Source organism: Schistocerca americana, chromosome 2 (assembly GCF_021461395.2).
Source record: "Schistocerca americana isolate TAMUIC-IGC-003095 chromosome 2, iqSchAmer2.1, whole genome shotgun sequence".
Lineage (NCBI taxonomy): Eukaryota > Metazoa > Arthropoda > Insecta > Orthoptera > Acrididae > Schistocerca > Schistocerca americana.
Window position 1 is genome coordinate 884,854,908 of NC_060120.1, and position 18,091 is coordinate 884,872,998.

General features: G+C 40.1%; 1 protein-coding gene across 1 annotated transcript in view; it reads right to left on the reverse strand.

Annotated features, from left to right (window-relative positions):
• LOC124594522 (Down syndrome cell adhesion molecule-like protein Dscam2) overlaps nucleotides 1-18,091 on the reverse strand; it is a 363,828-nt gene that overhangs the window by 213,717 nt on the left and 132,020 nt on the right. The window contains exon 9 of the mRNA XM_047132896.1: nucleotides 8,045-8,169. Coding sequence (XP_046988852.1) covers nucleotides 8,045-8,169 — 125 coding nt within the window. The remainder of the gene's footprint in view (nucleotides 1-8,044; nucleotides 8,170-18,091) is intronic.

Below are 18,091 nucleotides of genomic sequence, written 5' to 3' on the forward strand. Positions count from 1 at the left end.
TGGAAGGACAGACTCAGCGTATAGAAAATCAAACCAGCCTTCGGTGAAATTAAAAGCAAGGGCGGTAACATTAAGAGTGCAATGTATATGCAGATAAAAGCAGAGGAGTGAGCGGATAGGTCGTCAGAGTACACTGAAGACCTCTTAAATGGGGAACACTTGCCTGATGACGTGCACAAAAAGAACGAGCAGTCGACAGGGAAGAGAGAGGGCATCCAGTATTAGCGTCTGAATTTAAACGACTTTGGACGAATTAAGATTAAATCATACGGGAGGAAAGATAACATTAAATCATAATTTCTAAAATCGATTGGGAAAGTTGCAACAAAACGAATATTCACGTTGTGGTGATTGTATCAGCCTGGTGATATACCACCTGTCTTTCGGCGAAACATCGTCCATACATTTCCCAAGACTGCAAGATCCTGCAAGTGCGAGAATTATCGGACAGCCAGGTTAACAATCCATGCATCCAATTTGCTCACAAGAATAATGTATATAATAACGGTAAAAACACTGTGGATGTGTTAGATGACGATCTGTCTGTCTTTGGGAAAGGTAAAGGCACCAGAGAGGCAGTTCCGACGTTATGGTTCATATTGGAAGCAATACTGAAGAAAAAACAAGACCCTTTCACAGACTTTTCGAAACTGGAAAAATCACTCTACCATGTAAAATCGAGCAAGATGTTTGAAATTCTGAGGAAATAGTGGTAATCTGTAGGGAAGTAAGAGTAATATACAACACCTACAACAAACGAGAGGGAACAATAAGACCAGAAGCCCAAAATCGGAGCTCTCGGATTGGAAAGGGTGAAAGAGAGGATTGTGCTCCTTATCCCCTACTGTTACACGTCGAAGAAGCAAAGACAGAAATAAAACAACTGAAGGTGAAAGGATATCGATGATAAGCTTCGCTGATGACGTTACTCAGTTTAAGTCAAGGAGAATTAAAGGATCTGTTGAATGAAATAAACAGTTAAATGATTGCAGAATACTGACTGAGAGCAAAGCGAAGAAAGACGAAAGTCATGAGAAGTATCAGAAGTGAGAAAAGAGAGAAACCTAACACCAGAATCGGGGTCACGAAGTAGATAAAGTAAGGAAATTCTGTTACCTGGGCAGCAAAGTAAACCATGATGATTGGAGGAAGGACGACACCAAAATATGTCTAATACTGCCAAGAAAGGCATTCGTGGCCAAAAGGAATCTAGTATCAAACATAGGCCTTAATTGACGAAGAAATTTCTGAGGATGTACGTTTGGAGCATATGATTCAGTATTGCAGTCAAAATTCTACCAAATTCTTTTGGAACTTGGAATACCAAAGAAGTATGTTAGACTTATAGAAGCGAGCTTGAAAAACACAAAAGGTAGATTACGCGTGGGGAAATTGGAGTCAGAAGAATTTGTAATAAAGAACGGACTTAAGCAGGGAGATGCTCTACTTTTTAATTTAGTCCTAGAATATATTGTACGAATGGCAGCAGATAATTCAGAGGGAGTGGAGTTAGATGGAAATATTAAGATATGAGGGTATGCAGATTATCTAAACATCATTAGCGATAGTAAAGAGTCTGTAACAGCAAATGCGAATGCGTTAATCAAGGCTAGTGAAGATGTAGGTCTAAGGATAAGTGAAGACAAAACTAAATACCTGGTTACTACTAGAATGGCAACAGCAATAGATCAGGAATTGTTAAGAGTTGGAGACATGCAGTTTGAAAAAGTGAACACATTTAAGTATCTAGGCGTGGACATCACTTCGAGAAATGAGATTGAATCCGAACTGAAGAAGAGATTACGGACGAGAAATGCGTGCTACTTTTCACTGAACAGATTACTTTCATCGCGGATATTGTCTAGGAATTTAAAGATTAGAATATACAAAACTATTATTCCACCAGTTATGCTGTATGGGTGTGAGACTTGGTCTTTCACTGTGCAAAATGAAAAGCCGTTTCGACTATTTGAAAACAAAATTTTGAGGAACATTTTTGGAGCAAAAAGGAATGACACTATCGGAGAGTGGCGAAAACTGCGTAACGAAGAGGTTCACGATTTCTATTCAAGCCCTGACATAATCAGTATTATTAAATCACGTAGGCTGCGATGGGCGGGTCACGTAGCTCGATTGGATGAGGGCAGAGTAGCGCGCAGAGTACTGGTATGGCACCTAGAGGGAAAACGTCCTGTGGGGAGACCGAGGCGTAGATGGGAGGACAATGTGGAGGCTGATTTGAGGAGCCTAGGTATTGAAGGAGAATGGAAGGAAATAGCCCAAGACAGAGACAGATGGCGAAAATACGTTGCTGCGGTAATGGACTCCCGAGTCCGGTATGACCAGTGAGTAAGTAAGTAAGTACGTTTGGAGCACCACATTCTTTGACAGTGAAACATGGATTGTAGTAAAATCGGAACAGAAGAGAATCGCAGCATCTGGAATGTGGAGTTACAGAAGAGTGCTGAAAATTAGGTGGGCTGATAAGGTGGTAATTGAGGAGATTCACCACAGAATCGGAAATGAAAGTAATATACGGAAAACGCTGACAAGAAGAAAGGACAGGATAAATGGACATCTGTTAAGATACCCGGGAATAACCTCCATGATACTAGAGGTAGTGGTTGAGGAGAAAAACTGTAGAGGAAAACATAGAGAGAACACATATAGCAAAGAACTGTGGACGGATTTTGCTAGTACTACTATGAGATGAAAAGGTTGGTACAGAATGCGAACTCGTAGCAGGCCGCATCAAACCAGACAGAAGAATGATGACTAAAAAAAAAGAAAATCTTGCTTACAAAATGCGTCACTGTGTGCTAAGTGTGATTGTAAGAAAGAAGTTATACATTGGTGACTCCGGCGCGCACACGATTGGCGTAAGAGGTTGATGGGCATATTGGATATTAAGCTGGCCATATAATCGCGGTGGAAACGATACCATCATTTCTAACCCCTCCGCAATATCTTTTAAAAGCCACGAAGTGTTGACAAACAGTCGGTTATCGACAGGAAAACCCGACAATTAATAGTGTAGCTTCCCTTAGTGCGGCAGTAGAGAGAGGCTCACCGGTCACGTGAGAAGCGCGGGAACTTTTTTTCCAGACATTCGTCAATGTCATATGGACCCAGTGCCTGGCTTGGTCGTATCAGCTGCTATTGACTACACAACTGACAAAACCTGGTTCTCATAGCCAATATCATAAACAACTGGGGGCACATTACGGCCGATGGCTGGGTCCTTTCTTCGCAGTTTCCGTTAGGTTATCTTTGAACAACATAACACAAGATGCCATGCTTTTCGTTTTATGTTGCAGTGCCTGTGTAGATTCGAGGTACCGTGCAATGTCTTTCAGTCACTCCTGCGATTGTCAGCCGATCTGAAATGTAAGATTTATTTTCGCATTTGTGAATATGATGAAATTCCACCTGCATATATTATTGGTGACAGTGAAAGTTTGTGCCGGACCGGAACTCGAACCGCTTCGGCTATACCAGCACGCTCCTCATGGTAGGAAACCCTCCATATGTCACCATTTTGTCTACATCTTATTTTCATACAGATAGGGGGAGGGGCGTATGATTAAAGTCGAGGCCTTGAATTTTTGTCACGAAATACTATACTGTAGAGTACACTGTACAAACACAGGTACTTGAGTATTATATTTCATGCCTAAAAACAAGGCTGCGACTTTAATCGAACGTCACTCCCTGTACGGGTTTCACAGTATTTGCAATACTATAGGATGAAGATAATATGGTGACTTACGTAAGGTTGAGACAGTCCAGGAATCGAGCTCGGATAGCCAAAGCCGGTAAAAATGGTTGAAATGGCTCTAAGCACTATGGGACTCAACATCTCAGGCCATCAGTCCCCTAGACTTAGAACTACTTAAACCTGACTAACCTAAGGACATCGCACACATCCATGCCGGAGGCAGGATTCTAATCTGCGACCGTAGCCGAAAGCCGTTAAGTGATCGGTCTTGTAAACTGGGAAATCCGGGGTCGAGTCTCCAGTCAGGCACAAATTTGAATTGTCATCAACAAATTGTGTAGCTGGAGTTTCACAATATTTGTAAACGCGAACGTAGTTCTTGCTTCCGTTCTGTTCTCAAATGCCGTAACAGGGACGGTATCCGACTGTCGCCATGACCACCACGTTCTCCAGATCCGTCACCAATAAAAAACAACTGTTTATGTGTTTCAGGGTGACTGGCCCGCCACTACTCGTCAGCCGTTGGGACTGAGCCACGCCATATAGTTGAAGCAGACTAGAAACACATCCCAGTATACTCCATCCAAGCAGACTTGACATCCCACCACATCAATAACTTTGTTGATGCCATAGTTAGCACATCTGTGTATTAAATTCTGCACACTGCATCCCTCAAAACACTTACAAATTTTATCATTTATTCCTCCTACTATGCTGCAGATATACAACAGATAAATCTTCGTTATTTGCTAGCTGTTCTAGCCTTGCAATTTGAATGGCTAGCTGTGCATGTACTTTTTATGACACATAGCAGACACTGCCGGTTTCGCCTTCGGAGCACATTCGCTCGTAATCAAACACATAATGCCATGCCACAGCACATTGTTATAAAATTACTTAACATGCGAGCAATTCGCAAATGAAAGCGGTCATAAATCTGCTTATACACTGTCCAGTCACATTGATGTGACCATCTGTCGAAAGTCTGAATAACCACATTTCGCAGCGCAGACCGTTGCGAGACGTGCAGGAAGAAAGTCAGTGAGGTTCTGGAAGGTAGCGACAGAGATATATAGCCATGCCGAATTAAGTGCTGTGGCCAGCAGCGATAGCTTTCGAGGATCCATGGCGCAAACAATCCGATCGAGGTTGCCTCACAGATTCTCGATGGGATGTACTCGTAAAACCGGGTCGTTTGATGGTCACGGGAGGACGGTAAACTCATCCTGGTGTTTCTCGATCCACGAACGTACACTGCGAAGTGTGTGAGGCGTTGCATTGTCCTGCTGGTAGATGGCAGCGTGCGGAGCAAAAACGAACTGCACGTAGGGGTGACGTGGCCTCCAAGGATAGATGCATCCATTGTGCCTTCCGGAATGACGAGGCCCCTCCCCAGGCAATTCGACAAAAACATTCCCCAGATCATAGCGCTCCTTCCTCCGAACTTTCCGGCTGTTCAAGGAAGTATACGCCAACGGTCATCTGTTCAGTGGAGCATAAAACGTGACTCATCTGAAATGGCCATTTCTTTCCCCTCACTGGACGACCAGTTGTGGTACTGACGTCCAAACTCCACCGTTCGTCGACGATGAACTCCAACGAGCAAGCCGGCCGTTGTGGCCGAGAGGTTCTAGGAGCTTCAATCTGGAACCGCACGACCGCTACAGTCGTAGGTTTGAATCCTGCCTCGGGCATGGATGTGTGTGATTTCCTTAGGTTAGTTAGGTTTAAGTAGTTCTAAGTTCAAGGGGACTGCTGACTTCAGATGTTAAGTCCCATAATGCTGAGAGCCATTTGAACCATTTTTTTATTTTATTTTTATTTATTTATTTATTTATTTTTTGCAGTGAGCAAGTTTGCTTGAAACAGCCTCCTGCTGCAGAGTCCCACTTACAGCATCGTTCACCGAACCGTAGTTGGGGAGACACTGTCGGTAGCTTCTTGGTTCATCTGGGTCGTCAGCTGCTCAACAGTTGGACGTACTCATCTCCAGAGCTGTTGTTCATCCCAGTAGTCTATGGCCGGTGGTGCCCCACAGTTACATCGGTTCTGGTCTTGGACTGTACTTTAACCACGAAGGGACAGGAACAGTTTACAAGCTTAGCCGTTTCAAAAAATCTTCCGCCCTTGGACCGAAAGTCAATGATCATGTTGTCCTTTTGGACATCGGATAAATGTCTCAATTTCAGTATTACGACAAAGACTGAACTCTTGTCCGCATTCGCTGACTCACTTTATGTACCTTCCAATACTAGTGCTGTGTCCTGCCTTTTGTGAGTGGATACTGCACATTGAATTCGAATATAGGTGGTGGACACATCAACACACAGTGTGTGTTACATAGCATCAACCAACCCTCACAGGTGCAGACAGGAGAGCTAGCGCTAGCTTTACCTTTTTGTCACTAATGTGTGCTACTTCCACGGGTCAGCCACCAGAAACAAGGTGTATCATATATGACTGAGAGCATTGTTCAGTATCACGATTGATTAGCGGACACTTTTGCGAAACAGTCTCTCCATTACTTCTTGATGATACCCGATTACAATAATGAACCTGGCAGAGCATCTAAATTTGGACAACAAATTGTTGCTGTATGTAGGGAATTTCTCGCTCTTGCCTAGGTGCAATCTGGAACTGTTGGAAAATATTTGTTCCTCAAATCAAACAAAAATTAGCTCAGTCTTTCGTCCCGTTAGATCCTGATTACTTTGAGCAAAAACAGTGAAAATCTCCAGACGACTCGAGACTGCTATGAATGCTTGCGCAAAACATGTTCGTAACATTGATCACATAGGTCCATCATTCTCTGCTCAGTCAGAGTGCATGTGAAAGGGAAGGAGACGCTCTTCTCACGCGGTGGTCAGTGGTACATTCAACAACTATTTTCACAAAGCAAAACCTACCCCCCCCCCCCCATCCCATAACTGCAATACCATATCTAATTCTTCCAGCATCTAGGTCGTACTTATATACTACACTAAATATTTCTCCAGCCGTTTCTCCTTTTCAGCCATACGACTCTGGAATAATCTGTCCTATAAAATACATTTATCGGAAGCCTATGTGCACTGAAGGCAAGCTTAAATCATTATTACTTGTATTATTACTAACATAGTTGCTGTCTCGGCATATTCCAACTGTTTTCCTTTTGTCGAACTAAGATCCAGTATCTCTGTCACAATGGAAACTATTCACGCTTTTTTCACACCTTTCCATAGATAATTTCTACCTACGATGTCATTTGGTAATTTTATCTACTTATTTGTCATTCTTGTTCTGATCAGTTAGTTTTTTCTCCATATTGATTTCTTTCGTATCACTGCTTTTAATTTCTGTTAAACCTTATTACTGACATAAGACATGAAACCAATGAGAAAGTTGCTTAACACAACAGTGCTAAGGATGATTGGTGTCAATTTCTGTGCAGTCGTTACTATAATAATAATAATAATAATTATTATTATTATTATTAAAAGTGTTAGTATTATTATTACAATTATTATCAACATTGTTCAAGCACTAATTGTATTGTCAGCTCACTAAGGATATTTGGGTAGGTTATAACAGAAGACTGGACTGTGAAATAAAACTATAATTAATAAGTAATAAAGTAATGCATTTTATCAAACTTTACACTTAACACTTTTGTTAGTTTCGTTGTGGTGTTTTCCTTTCACAGCGGAAAGTGAGCACTGCGTGCAAACATAGTTTTCAGAAACGTGCAGACTTTTGTAAGTTGTTTGATTACCGCTGAGTCTGGGAGATGGTTCTCAAATCAGGGAGGGCGAAAGACGTTTTAAGAGGCACATTGACAGAGACTAAACCGAGTGCATTTACAGTACTCTCCACGGAAATGCATACCTAATTTCAGTCAAAGGTTATTTCTTTATTTGCGTCAAAGAACAGAAATGCATAAATAATTTCTGTGCAAAAGTTATTTTACTTTTTGTTTCACAGAAACACGGAGGAACAGACTTCGTGCAAAATAACTGCAGGTAGGTATAATTCTCAGCCATGTAAGAAAAGCCCTACTAATTTTTTAAGGGAAATTTATTGTATCTGGAGTTATATTTTGTAGCACGCATTGTGAGTATTTCATGCAAACTTTGCAATGATAGTCATGTGCTTGTCTGACTGTGAACACGCACGTCAACTCCCAGTTATACGAGCTAGTGACGAGTCGCTGTTGGTGGGAGGTTCCAGCAAATCGCAGATTTTTCGCTTTTAGTATGTTATGGACGATGGTCAATATGGCCGCCAACCAGCCACCAGGGGAATTCTGCAGACACACTGCTAAACAACACCAGGTCTGGGAATACGTACGGTGCACTGTGAGGCGGACGGTCTTGCTGAGAGTTGAGCTGGCGTCGGTGGAGGCCTCACAGGCGTAGCTGCCCGCGTGCTCTGCCGTCACGTTCGCGATCCACAAGCTGCCGTTTTCTAGAACCCTAGAAACAAAAATGCTACGTAACATTCGCAGACATCGGTGGACACATGAAATGAATTGAAAAAAAAAAGTCTGACACAATCTTGAAAGGGAAGTAAAGCTAAACAAAAATTAGCTTTGCTATTGTGTAGCATCAGACTTCAAGAAGAATATAATAATTACAATCCCAAAGAAAGAAGGTGTCGACAGATGTGAAAATTACCGAACTATCAGTTTAATAAGTCACAGCTGCAAATTACTAACGCGAATTCTTTACATACGAATGGAAAAACTGGTAGAAGCCGACCTCGGGGAAGATCAGTTTGGATTCCGTAGAAATATTGGAACACGTGAGGCAGTACTGACCCTACGACTTAGAAAACAGATTAAGGAAAGTCAAACCTACGTTTCTAGCATTTGTAGACTTAGAGAAAGCTTTTGACAATGTTGACTGGAATACTCTCTTTCAAATTCTGAAGGTGGCAGGGGTAAAACACAGGGAGCGAAAGGTTATTTACAATTTGTTCAGAAACCAGACGGCAGTTATAAGAGTCGACGGACATGAAAGGGAAGCAGTGGTAGGGAAGGGAGTGAGACAGGGTTTTAGCCTCTCTCCGATGTTATTCAATCTGTATATTGAGCAAGCAATAAAGGAAACAAAAGAAAAGTTCGGAATAGGTATTAAAATCCATGGAGAAGAAATAAAAACTTTGAGGTTCGCCGATGACATTGTAATTCTGTCAGAGACAGCAAACGACTTGGAAGAGCAGTTGATCGGAATGGACAGTGTCTTGAAAGGAGGGTATAAGATGAATATCAACAAAAGCGAAACGAGCGTAATGGAATGTAGTCGAATTACATCGGGTGATGCTGAGGGAATTAGATTAGGAAATGAGACGCTTAAAGCAGTAAAGGAGTTTTGCTATTTGGGGAGCAAAATAACTGATGATGGTCGAAGTAGAGAAGATATAAAATGTAGACTGTCTATGGCAAGGAATGCGTTTCTGAAGAAGAGGAATTTGTTAACGTCGAGTATTGATTTAAGTGCCAGGAAGTCGTTTCTGAAAGTATTTGTATGGAGTGTAGCCAAGTATGGGAGTGGAACACGGACGATAAATAGTTTGGACAAGAAGAGAATAGAAGCTTTTGAAATGTGGTGCTACAGAAGAATGCTGAAGATTAGATGAGTAGATCACATAACTAATGAGGAAGTATTGAATAGAATTGGGGAGAAGAGGAGTTTGTGGCGCAACTTGACTAGAAGAAGGGATCGTTTGGTAGGAGGCATCAAGGGATCACCAATTTATTATTGGAGGGCAGCGTGGAGGGTAAAAATCGTAGAGGGAGACCAACAGATGAATACACTAAGCAGATTCAGAAGGATGTAGGTTGCAGTAACTACTGGGAGATGAAGAAGCTTGCACAGGATAGGGTAGCATGGAGAGCTGCATCAAACCAGTCTCAGGACTGAAGACTACAACAACAACAACATTGTGTAGCAAGTAAATGCTTTGTGACGCTGACACCTGTCTTAATCGGACAAGGCCCTTTACATTGAGCTGCCTGCCCAAATCATCAAGAAATGACTATAATTTCAGTATGATTATTAACTTTATATTATTTTCTAAATTGCAATCTCCCCATTACACTGTAGAATAAATTTTAATTTAAAGTTTGTAAATTATTTATACACAGGATCTCTATATTTATTTACATATAATATTACGAAAAACATCCGTTAAAAGAAATGCTTAGCTCCAGTGTGCTGTTTAATACCACCAGTACACATAATGTTTGACGTAGCAAGATACTCTGGAAATGTTTCCCGCCCAGATGCCAGTAAGTGTTAAAGCGCGGCTTGCGTGACCAAATCTGTCTGCCGGATGAACAACGAGGTATGGTGGGCTGACCAGAATGGATGTAGTTTCTAGGTGGTTTTCCATACCCTAATAAGTGAATACCTGCCCGATACCCAAGTCCCACCTAAAAAAAAAAAAAAAAAGGCCCTGAGCACTATGGGACTTAACTTCTGAGGTCATCAGTCCCCTAGAGCTTAGAACTACTTAAACCTAACTAACCTAAGGACATCACACACAACCATGCCCGAGGCGGGATTTGAACCTGCGACCGTAGCAGTCGCGCGGTTCCAGACTGTAGCGCCTAGAACCGCTCAGCCACCCGTGCCGGCAGTCCCTCCCACCTCAGTTACACTATTCACAGCGAAAACTTTCGCTTACTTTCAGATAAATAACATTACATGCAGACAAGTATTACTGCACGTATTCCAACCCCGGGGTAAAATGGTGGCGACAATTATAAACATGGCAGAACAGTTCATAACCATGTTGATCCTACAGCGATTTGTAAGAATGGCACACAAAAGGCGATACTTTCGCAATGTTTAATATAGGGAATCTGACGATAATTGTTACTGCCTGAGATGAAGGCTCTCTAGATTATTACGAAACCATTACAGCGATAAAATAGAATGAACATATTCTCACAAATGACTAAATTAAACCGAAAGAAAATGAATAATTTCCCTCGTTTCTTTCTGCTTCTTCCATAAATTATTCAACATACACGAATATTCAGTTAACACATTATGATCTACCATTCAGTAACACATTTTACCGTAGTAATTGTCATGACCGGATAGTTTGAAGAAATTTTGATAAAACTATGAATCGGCTGCACGTTTCCGCTTTATTTGCCTCTTATAAGTTACATATTAAGCATATCTAGCAGCAGAGCCGCAGCAGCCCAGTTAATTTTCCCTCGAATGCCTATTCCCCATGAGTGCAATATCCTGCTTAAATCGCTCTGCGTGTTAGCCAGAAACTGCTCTACCATTTTCTGAGATGACATAGAAGTGGGCATAAAAGAGCTATATTCTAGAGACACGTTAGAACCAAGCTTTTCGTAACATGACAACAGTTCTCCGAAAAAAACAATATAATTTTATGCTCTGTTATTTTTAAGAAACTAAACCTAATATTTTAGAATTTTTTCTTACTCAGCTAAGTAATATTTCATCCGAAAACTCTTGAATTTCTGGAAGAACAGTGATACTGTCTTTGACCTGTGACTGACGCAGTCGTGGTAACTTTTCCCTCAAGTGCTTAAATGCCTCACCCACGTGATTTATTTTCTTTGCACACTTTTTCTTGAGTTGTACAAACATAGCTTCAGGAAAAAAACCGGAAAGATACAATACAGTCACAGTCATCTACAATATTAGCTGATTTTTCAAAAAAGAATAAAAAAAGCAATCTCTGTTCCAAAAAGCTTTGTTGCTAATGATGCGTTTCGTATGGTTGGCGCATCTTCAGATCATGTGGAAGTAATAACAAAAAAGGTTTCTGTACATGAAAGTATGTGAACCTGTCTGACACCTACAATCATCGACATAGAGCTAATGTTGAGGTACATGCCTAAAGCCAGTGAAAGTCGCTTAATTTATGTAATAAGAAGCTTCAATAACAAACAATTAAAACGAAACAGACAGGCATGAGGTTTGGTCCAGGACAGCCTAGAATGGCAAGATGAGTAATGTTATACAGAAACGTAAAAATTTTTGTTTAGCTCAGAATAAATATAAAATCAACACGAGCTAACGAATAGTCACATTATAAAGTATACACCCGCCAAGCTGAAGCGGAAAGCGGTGCAGAGATAGGAAAACGATCACAGTACGTATTGCGACAATCAAACAGACAATGCAGCGAACCCACGTAAACACCAAAGTGAGTTGATCTCCAGGTAAGAAGAACTAGAAAGGCGATGAGTGGCTGCGCTGGTAGCACAGCAGAAGTGCACAGACATACGAATAAATAAAGTAGAATGGGAAACGGATTAAATAAACACAAATAAAATCACAGGTTAAATTTTACATGGCCAATGGTAATGACATACGTAAAAATAAAATTATGTATGTTACTTAAGAAGAAGGGGCAGTTTAGAAATGCTGGAAGTATGACTCCATAAACAGAATATTATAAAGTAAACAAAACTAATAACAGAACTAATGCTCGGAGACTGGAGCTAAGGGCAGCATAAGAAAACTGTAGAACCAGAAAGTAAAAAGTTAAGAGCTGAGGGAAAAGACTCGCAGGAAAAAAGGAAGAGTGGATGGAATCGGAAGGAGGAGGAAAATAAAGAATGGGCGGGATGAATTGGAAACAAGTAATGGTGGGAGGAGTCTGAGGGAGCGATGGAGGGGGGCGGGTAAATAACTAATCTGTAGACAAAGGTAAATAAGGCAAAAATAAGTATGTACGCAAAGCCACAGTGATTGGACGAATAAGTGTACCCAACAAATGGACAGTTATTGAAATGTGGGTAAATCAGGCATCATTGTTTTACAAAAAAAAAACTGTTTTCTCATAACCAATAGGTTAGTGAGACTTAGAGTTTTAGAATAGTTATCTTAAGAGACACCACAACAAAATTTCATAGTTACCTAACACTTACAGATAGAGCATCAATAATCCCAACTCAGTCAAGGACAATTTTTTACTATTTCCAAAAGTGAGCAGTCAATCTTACTGACATAAAATTTAGTCACCAACAGAATGCCCTTTTAAATAAAAGTCTTAAACACTTCGTTCAACCTGCAGTGAAGGATAAGTGGGCAACTGATCTCTTTGTAGACGTGACGTTAACAGCAGATCGCGCTGTTGATGACAGTACGAATACGTTCAAATTTTTTGTTTCATCGAGAGAATTTTTAAACTTAGTAATGTTAACAAGGAATAGGAAGACTTTAAATCAATTAACAGGAAAGGATAATGATAATACAGCAGCTGTTGTATGAATTACGTATCCAAAACTGAGCAACTTTCAGTGAAAATGGTATTGAACCCCATTGTCTTTAATCGAATGCAAACGTTTGCTAGAGGTTCACGTGATTGTGTTCTTGCTTGCAATAACATCATTGTCCCTGAAAACCAAACTCAGGTAAAAGAAATGAATCCCAAGATTCTACTCCTCGGCGCCCATATTTAAACACCTAAACCAGAATTACTGTACCAGTGCTCCCCACTGTTAAATGTGCTGGTAACCCAGCAGAACCTGGTGCCACATTTGTTCTAAAAATGTTATGGCAATTATATGTTTATGTTTATGACGTTTTAAGTAGGAAATTATTTCAGCCATTCTGCTCCCTAGCCTCTCTTGATGTGGAAACTTGTGTAGAAATATAAGCATCGATAAGTCTATCAACGTTATTGTTGATAATATAACAGTGCGCTCACTCACGACAAATTCGATGAACTTTTATCACTCCTTAAAATCATTATGCCATACAACTATCTTCCACTTAAAAACCATGTACATAAACAAAAAGACAGAGTAACAATGGGGCTTCCTAGCCAGTTATTCAGTAGACATTTTCATCAATACGTTAGAGAACTAATACTTGATACAGAAGTCACTCCTTAGCAGGAAAGTCCTCTTTTATTGTAGATGTGTAAACGACATCTTCGTCTTAGCTGACGAACAATTTAACAACATAACGTTAATTGAAATTTCCTTCGCTGCTTGGCAGAAGACGATAATAATATTATAAAGGAATTCACTTCCTAATGTTCTTCAAAACTTAAGATGGCCTTAGAAGCCAAAAGTCGGTTCGTGACCAAATAAATATAATTTTGCAGAGCAATAGGAAGTGTTTATCCCTTATAATATTATCAACGTAAGTTTGCTTGTGGAAGAGTTCTCCAATCTCCATCCTAAACTGGTTTCTATATATGAGCTCATGACATCACTCAATCTCTTAATTACCTTGACTTAAGTCTTCATTTGGTTGAGGCATCAATTCCGTTTAAAAAAAATTATGCTGTGCTATTGTACATGTCTCATCATGTCACCCCATCAGACACAAAAAGAGCCGTTTTTCCCCAAGGATTGATGGAATGCATAACATCCCTTTATTTCATAATTCAGCAAAACATTAATTAAATGATCTGAAGCCCATCGCTGAAGCTAATGTCTGTAATTCCAACGAGACAGACAAAGCTATTTGGTCAAAAATCAACGAAATTGACTAACATACTGATACTTCATAGTACTCCTTCCGACCTCAGTTATATCGCTCCACGATTTCTGGGTAATATATCGTATAGAAATACAAAGTGGTCGTGATGTAGAAATAACATTGCAAGCGCTCCTTCTTACGGAAAAGGGCGCCATAAAATATAAATCCTCCTATGCGGAACACTGTAGTATTAGCGGCCACTGAGAACCCACACTTGCTTTCCTCCATATTCTACTTTGTGTCCCTACAGGTAAAAAACTAACTATTGTAGAAGGGTTTGAGACAACTAAATTCCTTAAGCAATCTAAAAATTTTAATGTCGGCGACCAACTGGTCACGAGAAATTAAATTCTGTATGACACTATGATGTCTGCTTTACCTACATTCGAATAACTGCCCATATCTTGGGTACACTTATTCCTCCAATCATTGTAGCTTCTCGAACTTCCTTATTTTTTATTTTACTTACATTTATCCTTAGTTTTCCCTCCCCTCGCCATTCTATTTTCCAATGTCATATCTCCCTCCATTCTTTATTTTCTTCTCCTCCCTCCTTCACCGTCCCCCCCCCCCCCCCCCCACTGACGTCTTAAAAATTTTTAATTTCTTATTCAACAGTTTTTTATGCTCCCGTTAGAACTTATCTCATAGCATTTAATTTGGCTTACTGTACGATATACTTGTTACAAATTCGTATGTTTCAGTTGTGTGTATTCCTCTTTCTTATAGCTTTAGTTTCACCCTTATTATTACCGCTATAAATGTAAAATTCAGCCTTCATGATTTTATTTGTAATTACTTTTTACCGTTTACCCTTCTGTCTTATTTATTCATATGTTTATGCATTTCTGCTCTTCTGCCAGTGCATCACTCGGTGCTTTCGTGCGCCTTCATACTTTCCACTCCAGCTTCATGATTACTTTTTTCTACCATTATTTCTTAGCTCGCACGGATTTCATATTTCTTTTGTACTCAATAACGCTCTTAACATTTTAATATGGCTTTACTCATCTTCTCATTATAGGTCGTCCTCCTGTTCCAAACTTGACCACTGCCTATTTCGTTTTGACCTTACGTTATTAAGGCTTCCCATTAACTAACGCAGCGTTCGCCGTTATAAGCCAAGTACTATAATTTTCATACTTCAACTTTAGCTCAGTCTTCATATTTGTCTGTGCCAGATAGGTTCACATACGTTAATGTAAGAAAAGGTAAGAGGTGATTAATATTTTTATTATATTCCTTCACACTTTTTATATGTAACAACTGTACATGCCTGGCAATAAATATCATCTGTGGGTGAAAAACATTTTTGAAACAAAACTAATAGCTCAGTTTCACTTTTATTTGCGATATTCATCATCACCATTGTGAATCTCACAAGAATTCGCTTGTTTCATGCAAATTATGTTTTCTCTGAGCACGGTGTTGAAGGCAAAGTACGATTGTTGGTATTCCACGCTCGTTCACTTTATTTTTGTGGAACGAATTTGTAGATGTGGCTCCTTAGTTTCTCCCAGCGTAGATAATGACAAAATAGCTGTATAGTGTACTGACGTATCTCAGAGGCTAGCAGGTGCAATATTTTGGCAATCATCCATGTTTTCATCTTCAGGTGCGCTGATTATGGCAATGCAGTCGGTTGCCTAGGTATTGCACCCTTTGCATACTGAAACTGTACTTGATGGACGCTGAGATTCGAATAAAAGCATGAACTACATTAAGAAAACCGGTAGGTTTTTATTTTAGCTGTAAATTGCATCTTTATTTCTGTTAATATCATAATAGTTGAAAATTAGCACCATTCAGCAAAGAACACATATCTAAGACTTTATTCATGGTGAGGGATAGAAGCAAACTTGTATTGATAGCAGTAATACTTTTTGTAGCTGATTCTTATTGCACTAAGCCGTACATATTGAGTTAAGATACAATTGACTAGCGCATTTCTGTGAAAAATGAAGATGTTAATATTGCTTCTCCTATATTGACAAGAAAGCTAGCCCGTCGAACTTTGCTTGTAAGGATATAGCTTCTCTCATGCATGTCCGCACTTTAGGATCAGGAATGTGTCGGATCCTTTGAAATCATGAATAGTATTTATTAGTAAATGTATCAGTAAATGTAAATTTAGTCCATTTTTTTCGTCATTAGTGGGGAGAATTTTTATTAATGCTATTTAGACGAGTGCAGTATGGAACGGTACTATTCGGCTATATCGCTGCAATTATTCCAGGAACTGTACTTCAGTCCTCCCAAATGGTGAAATTATTTCCTGTATGTGATTCTTTATTTTAAATGTGGGATTAAGATACACTGAGTCATCGGTCTAACTTTACTGAAAAGAATTTTTTCTTATTATATCGATTTTGGGTTTCGATATACGTCCCTGTCCATAATATGTATTTATTCAGTGTAACAGTGACATATTTCCACTGGGTGGAAGAGATACATCACCTAGAAGAAAGCAGTAAACAGAAATGTGTTTCGCATCCAGCTACATTTAGGCCTATATGGAATAGGTTTTGCAAGATAAACAACGGGAATTTATTAGACAAGACATGAGGCCCACCTAGTATTTGGGCTAGAAGTGGCTGATGATGGCGGATCGGGGAGGATATTTCTGATTAATTAATTTTCTCGAATGAGAGCTATGGCCTTACTGGTGACACATTTGCCTTTAGCCCAACTTAATTGTGATATGGGGCTGTAATTAACTCAACCGAATAGCATAACAGCCAATATTGGTTATATATGAAGTCTTGTAGATTACTTGATTATTGACTGTAAATAGTTACAATATCTGATCACATACAGAAGGAAGCGACTTTTCTGCATGATCCATCAATCCCGGTTTTAATTTTCATGATTTTCTCACATCGTTTTAGGTAAAAATTTCTATTCGTAGTCTGTGGCTGACACCGTTTCCTTTCCTCGTCATCTTTAGTTACTATTACTCTTGTTACTGTTTCCAATTATGTTTCCACAAAGAAATTTCATAATTGTTGTTACCAATTATATTTTCATAAAGGAATTTCATAGTTCTGCATTCGATTAACGTGTTCTGTCATATTTTAATTAGCTGCCACATAAGATCATATGATCGAACAGAATGTTTTAGCAACAACTCTATTAAGTTCGTTCAGAAACTGACGAAAGTGGAAAGTGTGCGACCATGAACACCTTAACCCATCGCTACTAAACTGACATCCTAGTATTGTTAAACCTGCAGAATACATTGATAAAAATTTCATCCTTATACAACCGGATTTTCTGTATTTTTGGCACAAAAATAAATGAAGAATGTGGTCGTGATGGCTATTTGGTGTCTAAGGTTACTCAAAATATTAAGGAGGAGATCGCAGCATTACATACCAAAGGACGAGCACGTGCTGCTTATCTCGACCTTTCGGACTTCGCGAAAAGTGGAACCATTGGCTTGGGGGACATGGAAGCGTCATACAGACAAGATACGCAGACTCCAGAACGACTGATGACAGGATGAATTCAGGGTAACTGTATGGGTGCAAGAGTAGGCACGGGTCCTTCCTCCCGGAAGGACTACATAGTCGTAGTCATAGGTGAGCCGTGGTAAAAATTGCTGTTTTGAAGAGCGTGCCGCAGCGCGTAGTGTGAAGCAGTCGCCCTCCGTTTCTGGCGCTGGCGCTGCTGTGGCAATCGCAGCTTTGGTGTCTCCCTCTGGTGGGAAAGGCAAAGGCTGCCTGTTCACGTGCATTTAAGGGGCGCTGTGAGCTCGCCAGTTGGTCAGTCTGGGTCAGTCTCTCGTCCCCAGCTTGCTAGTCTGTCTCTCGTCTGCATTTGTTAGGCAGTTAGTGTCTGTCTGTCGTTCGGAGTGCTAGTGTGTCCGTAGTTCGTATCAACCTTTAATGCTGGCAAAATGAGAGTC